This window comes from Rhinoraja longicauda, chromosome 9 (genome assembly GCF_053455715.1).
Source record: "Rhinoraja longicauda isolate Sanriku21f chromosome 9, sRhiLon1.1, whole genome shotgun sequence".
In the NCBI taxonomy this organism is placed as follows: Eukaryota; Metazoa; Chordata; class Chondrichthyes; order Rajiformes; family Arhynchobatidae; genus Rhinoraja; species Rhinoraja longicauda.
Window position 1 is genome coordinate 22,222,475 of NC_135961.1, and position 12,190 is coordinate 22,234,664.

The 12,190-nt window shown below is 39.4% G+C and overlaps 1 protein-coding gene across 2 annotated transcripts in view; it reads right to left on the reverse strand.

The window, feature by feature from the left end:
• The window catches only part of rcor3 (REST corepressor 3), a 41,398-nt gene that overhangs the window by 27,161 nt on the left and 2,047 nt on the right, over nucleotides 1–12,190 (reverse strand). For both annotated transcript variants that reach the window (XM_078404938.1, XM_078404939.1), the window contains 3 exons: nucleotides 7,414–7,491; nucleotides 3,047–3,099; nucleotides 1,608–1,769 (listed from right to left, as the gene is read on the reverse strand). In XM_078404938.1, coding sequence (XP_078261064.1) covers nucleotides 1,608–1,769; nucleotides 3,047–3,099; nucleotides 7,414–7,491 — 293 coding nt within the window. The remainder of the gene's footprint in view (nucleotides 1–1,607; nucleotides 1,770–3,046; nucleotides 3,100–7,413; nucleotides 7,492–12,190) is intronic.

The window sequence follows — 12,190 nt, forward strand, 5'->3', positions numbered from 1 at the left end:
TATTAACAAATGCATTATGACTTGCCCTCAAGGAAAAATTAGTACATCACATGAGTAAACAAGCATTTCTTGATGCAGTCTTAACTGTACAGCTAAATAAAACAAGATCATCATCGTTGAAGAAATCAGAACAAGAGATTGGCTAAACTGTAAACTTTGTTGCACCCCCAATGAAGAGGGAATGGAGAAATCATCTCCAATTGCATCCTTATTCCGAGAAAATGAATAGAGAATTATGTGCTCAAGTGAGATCAAGTGAGAAATATAATTAACTCCTGAAACCACCAGTGAATCAAACTCTGGAACTTTTCTATCGTTAGCTTGTGTTTGTACTAACATCCACATAATTTAAACTCTAAAAGAAGCAGATGACTGTGGGACAAAACATTATTTACTCTGTTGAATCACAAACGTGCTTGAGTGCAGTACGGTATTACACCCAAAAGATTCAGCATGACAGCATATGAAAACAGAGCTAGGCTTGAAACAACAACACCACAAAGATTTTGATCTACCCAAAACATACTTGATACTCAAGCATACAGGAAGGATTCCAAGACAAGCAAAACACTGAATCCTTTGGATATTTCACTCTTAGTCATCCAGATAGGTTTGGCAAGAATGGGAAACCCTTCACAAATTTCTTGTCAGAATTTGGCTAAGTGAGCAATTATGCTATACTATAGAGACTCTCCTTCAACTTTGGTAACATTAAAGTGCTCCACCAGCCTGTCCACAACATTAGTCCTTTTACCCTACTTCACCTTTGGTGGAGAATCATTGGATAATGCCTAGTATTTCCAGTTCCTTAGTAGCCAACTCTCTAACAGTTAGCATCCATATGAAAAAGAAACAGGCCTAAAAGGGCAGTAATTCTTCAAAAACTAGCGCGTCAACAGTGGACCTGTCGATAAAGCTTATCTACACATACAGAAACCATGCTGGGTTCAAGCAACATTGGCTCACAGAAATCCCTTTAATCGGATGGGTAGATTATTAAACCAACACCAGTATTTTCTCTTGTGTTAATATCAAACTTACTGGTGCGGCTTTTGTGTGTGGAAGACTGAAACTTGAAGTCTTCTTTCAAGTCCTGCTCTCTCAAACTCTGCAGAGAAATCCTTTGTGGCAGTATGACCCCAGAATTTGGACATTCTGCCACAAAAATAAGGTGTCACATGAAAGATAGTCACGTCCAAGAAGAAATTGAGAAATAACAGTACAAAGGGCTACACATTTTGACTGACAGCATTTCCCACAGCAATAAACCATCTGCTCTGTCGTATAAACATATGTAGAGAACAGATATGTTTTTCTTCAGCCATACTGCCATCACCTGTTCTTATCAATGACCACCACTGTACCATAATTCTTCTCCGAGAGATCAATCTTGGAACAAGGGAAGCCCAATTATGATTAAATAGAATAGGTTTTCATTGGTCATTAATTATGCATTTTCTACACAATACTGTAATCTGTGCCCCTTGCCACTACAGATATCAAACGTCAAACCTAAAGGTTGCGGTAGCTTTCCAGCAAACCTCAATCTAAATGATCTTAAAGTAGGTTATGATAAAGTTTAAAAGACTATGAAAAGGTATAGTTACCATCTGCTGAATCCTGTGAAAACTCTTTCCATGGAAGCTAAAGGCCTGTTCAAAGAGGACCTTATCTTCAACTGTCCATTCATCTGGAAAAGGGGTGAAGTTAGGCAAGTCGGCCAATGACTTCTCAATGTTGTGTTTGTGCCAGAATAACATTCCCAATGCCTATGTGAATTATATGAAAAAGCAAACAATTAGAAATCTTAAAACTTTTGCGCTATTTGTATCCAAGCCAAATTCAAACTCCAACCCAGGACAAACTCACTCTTCGAAAATAATTCAGGAATTTTTTTGACTCGCTCAAATGGGTGGTTGGGGATTACTGCTAACACAGTGATGTCCTGATACTAACTAATCTCCCACTTCCCTCACTAAGAGAATGCTCCTAATACACCACTGTTTCAAGCATTGAAGACTTATCCTTGCAATTACACATCCAATGAATCTTACTTGCTCCACTTGTCCCTTTTACTTTCCTCTTTTCCATCTGAGAGATTCTGATTCCCGTTATTATAATAAATTTGTGATCATAAACCCTATCTAAGAAAAAGTTAGGAAATATACCTGCTTTAGCTACCATATACATGGGGAGAATTTTTTTATCCCACAGGATGTCAAAGAGGACTATCTTGATTTTAAAAAACAATTAAATACTGAGCACTCTTTCCCGTTTAAACAAAAAAGCTGCATATGGGATGTGTACATTTGAGGGATGGAGGGCTTTTCTTCCAATATTGTTTGTAAGACAGGACAGGTAACAATTTCACTACAAATGCATAAATTAATCTGATGTGAATGAATTGGCATATCAGCTCTCACCACAATCTCTACTACTTAGTGCCTTTCTGCCTCCCAGAATATCCTTTGCTAATGTCTTTAATTCCCAAGTCTCTCCATTTGGCTGGTTGCCAGAGAGTTGTTTTTTTTGCCATGCTCGTCGCTCACATACCTCTGCAAATATTAATTAACTGCCATCAGCAACTGATTCATTCATCGATTAACTCTGATTTTGTTTTTACCCAATGTTCACTGAGTACATGGGATTACTGCACAGCTATTGTAATTGAAAAAGGATTTCGCTTTTTGTCCAAGTAGCTTGTGGACAATATACATCTTCCAGCTGAAACTACCCGACTAAATAAATCAGCAATGGAAACTGGGGCTGATCACTCTATCGGAGTGACAAAACATTATGGTTTTATTCAGTAAGCAAAACCATAAGATCAATTTTTTTTAAAAATACAGTAGAATTTTTTTTAAAATACAGTAGAATGAAAATGGGGGAACACTTATGCCAATTTGTAGCTCATGCCAGGTCACTTATTTTATAACTAATCTCACTATCGTATACAGAATGATTTTATTCAGGTTCAAATTTTCAGGAGTGGTTAAGATTGCACTTGACTCTCTAAATCAATTATCAGAATAGTTTCTTTACAAACCTGTTCCACATTGTAGCCATGCTTTTCTTTTGCTACTGCAATATACTCGCCCACTATACAAAAGAAAAACAATAATAAGTTTAAATGTATTTGCTGTTTTAATTTTTTTTAAACAGGAATTTATACACTCATTGTTATATCCTATTATGATGATTAATGCTGGCAGTGAACACTTCTAGTTTGCACATAAAGCATCCAGCAGTCTCAAAAGGTATTCATCTCCATCCACAACACAGCAAGACAGATTCAGCTGCATTCAACAGGATTTGATTACAACAATAGTTAGGATAGAAAACACACCGGATGCTACATGCCGCGAGAGACTTCAGGTAATGAGTTGAAGATTAAAGAAAAAGCACAAATAAATTTCATGGTGAGAATTTTTAAACCTCACCAGATTACTGAATGGAAAGATTACCTCTATGTACAGCTATTTGCAATGTGCAGCATTAATGGATTTAAATGCACAAAGTGCCAAGATGTGAACTTGAGTGATCTACAGATGTATTGCAGCAAGGTGGAATTACACCGTCTCTTTTTTTTTTATCCACAAGAACAATGGTTGTAACAGCCTCCTGTAGTCTTAAATCTTCTATTATTCAATAATCTTTGCTTTTGAATTCACACAAGCTGTTTTTTTAATGGAGTATGCTACAATAGGTGAAAGAGCATATATGTTTACTGGCCTGGCCTTGTACACTTGATCATGTTCATGTTGGACTAGATGTGGATAATTATTTCTAAATTTGCTTTCTTCAAAAAAGTAAATGAGTAGGTACTGTGTTGATTTCTATTTCTCACACTTGCCACGGAGCCACTGGGATCAACAATAAACCCTCATTATAACAGTCCATGGGGAGGGGGTGGTGTCCATCATTGCAGATTGTTCGTTAAAACCGTGTGAAGGTATTATCATTATATATGTAGATAAAACTAACTACAGATGATGATTAATACACAAAAGGACATAAAGTGTAGGAGTAACTCAATGTCACGCAGGAACACTGGAGAACATGGATAGGTGACATTTGGACCCTTCTTCAAACTGATTCAGTCTGCTGAGTTACTCCAATTCTTTTGTGCAGTTTCATCTTAAAACCAGGCACCACCGATACCACTGGTCTGCACCAGAGAGCCCTTCTTCACCCACCCTACACATCTGTTGTTGCGTTGTAGCCCTTAGCTGGCAATGCCTTCATCAGGCTGCTGCCACCGATAGGACACATTTGGTCACCTTGAGGCTCCCACCCCTCTCACCTGCTGCCAAGGTGGAGTATGTCGGCGACTCTGGGGGAGGAGGAGGCAGTGGTGGGGAGGGGGAAAAGAGGCCTAGTGGACAGAGCGATGGGAGAAAGAGGTGGTGGCGGTTGAACATGGAATGGACACAGCGACGGCCGAAAGGAAGCAGCAGGAAGTGGAGCCTTCCCCAGGGGTTGAGCCGTAACAATAGCCATGTCACCGTACCGTGCGATGGGCAAAGAAGGGGGTGGCATCAAAGCCGCGGCTCTAAGCGGCTGGGGAGGCAGTGCGAGCCAGGGGAGGCGTTGGCAGGACCGTCCGTTAGATCCAAAATCCATTAAAGGGGTCCGTTAAAACAGGGGTTTACTGTATGGTCAAAGATAATGATTTGGTCGCTAAGATTTGTTATTGCAACAGAGGCTCATTTTCGAAACAAAAAACTTTCCAGACATATTTGAAAACACTATATTTGAAAACTCAGATAAGAATCCTTTTGCAAAAAATTAGTAAAGAACAGCCCCCAAGGTTAATCCTCATAGTTGTAACTAACAGAGGAATCTTTACACTGCCAGTGTCTGATTTGCATCCGACTTGACTGTGCCAATAGTTTATTGCCACCCTAAATGTTAGTGGCAATAAGCGTCTCTTTTTAATAAACAGACTCATTATTCCTTATAAAATTTTAAAATACCTTGAAATTGTATAGGAATATTAAAAACATAAAAGCCCAACAATATCACAACAAAATTATTTAATCTGAATTTTTTAACTTTCAGTGGAGAGTTCATTCAAAGACTTTGCAGACAGACCTGATGTTTCTCAGTGATGTTTTCTGTTTTTGTTGCTTAACCTATCCAGTGCAGTGCTGCTGAAACACCCCACAAATTTTGGATGCATAATTTACTGGCTAAAAAAAAAAAAACACTTCCCCTTGCTCCTCTCCTGAAATTGGAGAATTTAACACATGCCATTGAGCTACAGGCTACCCAAGAGGAATACGAGGTGCTGTTCTTCCAGTTTGCACATGGTCGCACTCTAGCAATAGAGGAAGCGGAGGATAATCTGGTTGGTATGGAAATAGCAGGGGGAATTGAGGTGGCTTTCAACTAGGAGCTCCGGCAATCCTTGGCAAAGTGTAATTATTCTGCGAGATGATCGCCTAGTCTACGCTTTGGCTCACCAATGTAGTCCCAACTGGAAGGGCTATTTAGGTCTCTGAATGGAGGCAAAGGAATAGGTGTAGGGGGAGGTGTTGCACGTCCTGAAGTTGCAGGGCAAAGTGCCTCTGGATAGATGAGCAAACTTGGGAGTCACAAGTGAGAGTGGTCTCTACGGAAAGCAGAAAGGGCAAGATGTGATCGTGCAAGGATTGCGTTGAAGCTGGCAGTGTAGAAGAGGCCACATCAATTGACTGAAGTTCTTCAGCAGAAGCATTATTTCATGTAGCATTGTATATCATTATGTAGTCTTGCTATACTTTTAAAGGCATGGAAGTGTAATTGCAAAAGAAGTAAATACAGCATGAAAATTGTTTAACTGCTGATCTGTAAGTAAACCTTCAGAGTCGCAATTGTGCTGAGAATCACTTAATATTTTTTAATCATTTATGTTTGGAAGATGCTATTGATAGCTTAATAAAGTCAAAGGAACAAATTTCAAGAGTGCATAGTTGACAAAAAACAAAATTCTACCCTTCTATAGTCTACATATAGTCTACTGACACCTACATATTTTTTAAATAATTAAAACTGATTTAATTTTAGATTTCCTAGTAACTCCATGCAGCCTGTTTGCTGCTAAAGAAATGATCAAATGTTTTAACTATACTCTATAATCTAAATATCCATTATTATTTCTTCACATTCTTCTTTCAAATAAAATAAGCATAAAATATTACAAGAGTTAAAAACTAGAATTCTGAAATAAAAACAGAAAATACTGTAATTACTTGGAAAGTGATGTTGCATCTTGAGAGAGATAATTTTTTCAGACTGATGTCCTTTCATGAGAAATAATTGTTGCAAGGTCTTTGACTCGAGGTGTTACAAAGTTGCTCTCTCCACAGATGTTGCTTGACCAGCTGAGTTTTTCCAGTAGTTTGTTCTATTTTAAGATTAGGCATTTCAATGCAACTGGGCATTAAACAATGAGAGGTCCACAGCACATACAATGGACATGTTCATCTGAACGCAATTCATAAATGATGGGATAAAAGGTGTTAAACCCATCAACTCCCTACCCGATTAAGATGTTTTTAATATAGGAAGGGTTCAAGAATTTCTTGGCTTGTTAAAGAGTAGTCAGCATTGTTCGGTCCAGAATCAGATAACAATGAAATCAGAGACTTGCAGTTTAGCTGTCCATTAAAGATGTTCAGCGCAGAGCTCTTCCTCATGTAAATATCGAATTATTGCAAAATATCCAATCCACTTTGTTTTAAACAATAACCTCTTTAACTGAATTTAATGCCAATGGCAAATTGTTAGACATGTCTACTTTAAATATGAACAAGGGAAAGGGACCATATTCTCCAAGATTTTCACATCAGATTCATACTTAGTTGTCAGTGAGTAATAATCATGAAATGGAGAGTTCTTTTGAGTTGACAAAAATGACAAGCACAATCAAATCTTCCAATATCCTCAACCAAACAATTGGTTTAAATAATCTACACAACACTCAACAATTACATTTTCAGCATTAAAAACAAAACCATCACAATCTATACTGTGGTGACATGAAGTAACACACCCACCTTATGAATAAGATTCATTGAAGAAATTCTCAACTTTACTATTTAGTTATACATAAATAAGTTGCAAAAAATCTCAGCTATTGAAAGGGTCAAGATGATGTAATTTAAAGACTGATTAATGCAAGCACAATAATCAAGAAAGTAAAACTGTTTTTGTGTGTTTGGATCTACCATCCAGGCTTTCACAGCACTCACTACAACCCTACAAGTTGCTATTTTAAAGTTCTATTAGCAATGTTTACCAATTCCTCTGGTCAGGACAAGTTTGAGAAAAAAAATCCTTTAGAAGCTATCCTTAAATAATTTCAAATGTGACTAAATTCATGAAAACCAACGTAGAAAAAAGGTAATAAGAGATTCTTAAATTACTTACATTTTACATCTGGAATTATGTAATAGGGAGACCAAACCAGCATACCACCAATTTCTTTATCGCTGTATTTTGTAGCACCTGACAAAAGAAGATTTCAGAATGATTTGCCTTAAGTTGATGAGAAGTTTCAGCTCTCATGATCATGCAAATTCAGCTTTTTATTCACAAAGTACAGTGCATACATTTTTAGAACATTTGATTGTAATGGCAGTTCTTTTTGATTTTAACTGATTTAGTATTAAGAAGTTTCTTAATAGTATTAAGAAACCATCACACGTTTCACAGAAGACACTCCGATTATCTGATCTATCCTTACTCCGATCCATCAGTCTGTGGCCTCTAGTTCTGTTACAATGAGGCCTAATCCAAGATTAAACAGAACTTAATTTTCCATCCAAACTGGATGGCAGCTGGAAGACCCTGGAATCAATTCTGGATTCTACAACTTCAGGCAACTTAATTACGCTACATGTTATCAGTCGTCCATCTGCTATACTGGTTTCAATTAATTGGCAGTGGAGGCCAATTCCCTGGATGCTTTCAAGAGAGTTGGTTAGAGCTCTTAATGATAGCGGAATCAAGGGATATGGGGAGAAGGCAGGAACGGGGTACTGATTGTGGATGATCAGCCGTGATCACGGTGAATGGCGGTGCTGGCTCGAAGGGCCGAATGGCCTACTCCTGCACCTATTATTATCAGTTTGTTTTCTTTTTTTAATCTGGAAGTGGAGGACATGCCCAGCTTTGCATGCCAGGAATGTACTCCTGTTTTCCATTCTCCAAGTACTACATTCTTCCATGTATTTACTCTCTTAACTGCTCTCATTAATTAACTGGTCAGATAACCTTGTTTACAGTCTATCCCCATGGCCACCCATTTTAGAGACATTTCCTTCCCTCACTCTCCTTCCAGCTCAACGCTTCTTTTCTATCCTTCCCAGTTTTGATGTTTTGACTTTGATCTGAAATGTTATTAGTTTCTCTTCCCGCAAATACTGCCTTGCTGAGTATTTCCAACTTGTCCGTTTTTAATTTCATAATTCTAGCTTCTATTTTTGTTTTCTTATTTTCAACCACCGAGGATGATCAAGGTAAAATAATCAAAGAACAGAAGAGAAATGTTATCTTGATCACCATAGCTCCCCTGTATTTATTAAATTTTGATCATAAATTATTTCCACAGCCTCATCACTTTATCCTGACAATTTTGGTATATCAAACATCCCCTATAATCATTCCCCCTCTTCCTTTCTCTGCAACATAAAACATGCTTGTTTTCTCACTTTTCCACTTCTGATGGTGTTTCACATGAAACACCAACTCCATTTCTCACCCCACGGATGCTGTTCGACCTGCTGAGTTACTCACAAGAGACAGAACACACTGCAGATCTGGAATCTGAAGCAAAGAAAAGTGAGCTGCTAGAGGAACCCAGCGGGTCAGGCAGCACCTGTGGAGGAAAATCATCATGGCCATCTAGAGGTACCAGTTGCAAGCCATTTCAATTCCCACTCCTACACTGACCTGCTGTCCATGGCATCCTCCACTGCCAGATTGAGGACAAATACAAACTACAGGAACACCACCTCATATTCCACCTAAGTAGTCTATAATCCACCAGCATGTACATGAATACTCTAGAATTTCAGGCAACCAGTCACTCTGTCACTTATTCTCTCCTCCTGATGTATTCCTGTCCACTCACAAACAGATTGGGAGATGGAGTCAGATGGGGAAGGGTGGAAATAGCAACAGGGTCTGATAAGTGTTAGGTGGAAGCAACAGAGGGCTGCAGGTGATGGAATCTGATAGGAAAGGAACGCGAAGTATGGAACTAAATAAGGGAACTTCAAGCCTTCAAGGCCAGTATATTGTCACGTGCCAATTAAGGTACAGTGAAATTTGAATTACCAGCTTGAATGGGCAGATGGGAACAATGGGGGGGGGGGGGGGGGGGGGGCTGGCCCAATGGGGGTACATGTTTAGTCAGTTATCTTCTTCCCCCACCTACTCCACGTGTCTATCATCTACACACCTACTCCGATTGGATAATCTTTTCCCCCCATTGTCTGTTTCCCCCCTCCCCCCCCAACCGTACAAAATCCACATGGTCACATGGAGAAGGTACAAATTCCATACTGACATTACCCAAAGTCAGGATCCAACTCGGATCTCTGGCGTTGTAAGGCACCAACTCTATCGCTGCGCCACCGTGCTGCTTCCAGTAATTTGCTCCTTACCTATACTGTTTCCAGGGATTGCTGGCTTGCCACAGAAGGAGAGCTTGAGTGGGCTAAGATCGTATTCTCCCAAGGTTGGAAGACTTCTGTCACATGGAGAAGGTACAAATTCCATACTGACATTACCCAAAGTCAGGATCCAACTCGGATCTCTGGCGTTGTAAGGCACCAACTCTATCGCTGCGCCACCGTGCTGCTTCCAGTAATTTGCTCCTTACCTATACTGTTTCCAGGGATTGCTGGCTTGCCACAGAAGGAGAGCTTGAGTGGGCTAAGATCGTATTCTCCCAAGGTTGGAAGACAGAAGTCTTCCAACCTTGGGAAAATACGATCTTAGCCCACTCAAGCTCTCCTTCTGTGGCAAGCCAGCAATCCCTGGAAACAGTATAGGTAAGGAGCAAATGACTGGATCCTGACTTTGGGTAATGTCAGTATGGAATTTGTACCTTCTCCATGGGGTCATCTACAAACCAAGTGCATGAACATGGAATTACACAATTTCAAACAACCCACAACTCTTTCCACTTCTCCTACTATTAGTTCCCCCCCCTTTTCTGTTCAGCACTTACTCCTAACCCATACTAGGTCCCTCATCAGCCCCCGCCCCAATGCCCAACAACATGCCTCCCTCTGGCTCTACATTTCTCTCCTCGCCCTCTTTTCTTAGCAGATTCCACCATTTGCAGCTCTTTGTCTTCTGCATGTATCACCTCAAGCCTTTGACTTTTTTGCCTTTCACTACCCCCCTCTCCCCAACTCATATGCCAATCAGTCCCCCATCCGGATCTACCTATCATTTTCCAGCTCTTGCCCCATCACTTTCTACCAGATACTTCACCAATACTCCAGGCTTGTAGAAGCAACCCAACACAAAATGTCCTCTGTACATTTCCCTCCACAGAAGCTGCCTGACACAGAGTTCCATCAGCAATTTGCTTTTGCTCGATTCCAGCATCTGCAGTCTTTTGCATATATCCTATTCTCATTTGTTGTAAAGTTTGAGATACAATCAAATAGGTAGTTCCAATGGTTCGATTAAGGCAATCAAGAAATGCCAAAGGTCAATCTCACTTCACAGCTCTATCCCAGGATCAACCCCCAACTTAAAAGGGAATGAAAAGTAGTTATTTTCCATTTACCAAAGATGGTTCATAGATGCCCAGTTCTTCTTGCCCATCCACTAGATTTCAAATTGTACTATATGGTCCACTCATTTAAAAAAAAATTCTGATGTATATTCATTCATAATGAAACAAAACTGCAATCCAAATTGTGCTTCTCTAAAAATGTATTTAAAAAAATGACTTTAAGAGCATTAAAAATACCCCAGCATTGTACTATGCACATCTTCTAAATAAAAAATATCAGATTGCCATTAATCAAGCCTCGAGTAATAATCTAATTGAAAAACTCTTATCTCAAAAAGTGAAAAGACCAAAGAAATCCATGAAATCCCCAGAACCCACACCTCTGACTATGCCCTTGTCAAGCTAGATTTCAGTCCCTTTCAGTATTCTTTGCAAGCTTCATGTCTCTTTGCTGGCTGTTCTCTGGCTTTGCTCTGTTCTACTTGGAGAAATCTCTCTTTGCCATCAACAAATGCAATCATGTTCACCAAATTAAAATTGCTAAGATCTTGTCTTATTTCAGAAACTAGACACCCAAACCTTCACAATAATTCTACATCCCCTCTCCACTGAAATTAAAAACAAAAGAGCTGCAATGTCATCACCAGATACTGACCGTTATCTGCAAATTTAAATAGACTTAAAAATATGGCCAGAGAAATGTGAAATAGCCATCAACAATTACAATAGCACCATGTGACATACAATTTTTAAAACATTCAAAACCAAAATCTGAGCAACTGAGAATTCCACTGAGACAAAGTAACTGTTAATCACCTTGTAACCAAATATTTACATACAGAAATTAACACTGACTTCCCACTAAATAGAAAACCCAAGTTTACAACATTTGCACAAAGAGAAAGTTACTGTTTCAGATCTGAAAATAATTTCAAATTTGAGGGATTTGGGATTTCTGGAAAGTCAACCAAGAACTATCGATATTGGAAATCCAAGATAAAAACAGAAAGTGCTGGAAAAATTCAGCATACCAAGGCAGCAAATCAAAATTTAGCATCCTTAAAATGAGTGAGCAACTGGTGATATAAGGCTCCATCAGTTCAAATGGCACATGACACCTGCCTTAATTGATATGGAAGAGATTATAATGAGGGTTGATTCTAGGCAATCAGTGGGGGTGGGCCCCACAGTGGCACAGGTCTTGCCACCTCACAGCACCAGAGTCCCAGGTTCAATTGTGACCTTGGGTGCTGCCTGTGTGGAGTTTGCACACACTCCCTGTAAGCCCATGGGTCTCCTCCAGGTGCTCCAGTTTCCTCCCACATCCCAAAGATGTGTGGGTTTATTGGCTTCTGTAATTTGCCCCTAGTGTGTAAGAGAGGGGATGAGAAAGTGGGATAATGTAGAACTAGAGTGAACAGCTGATTGATGGTCTTGGTGTGGACCTGT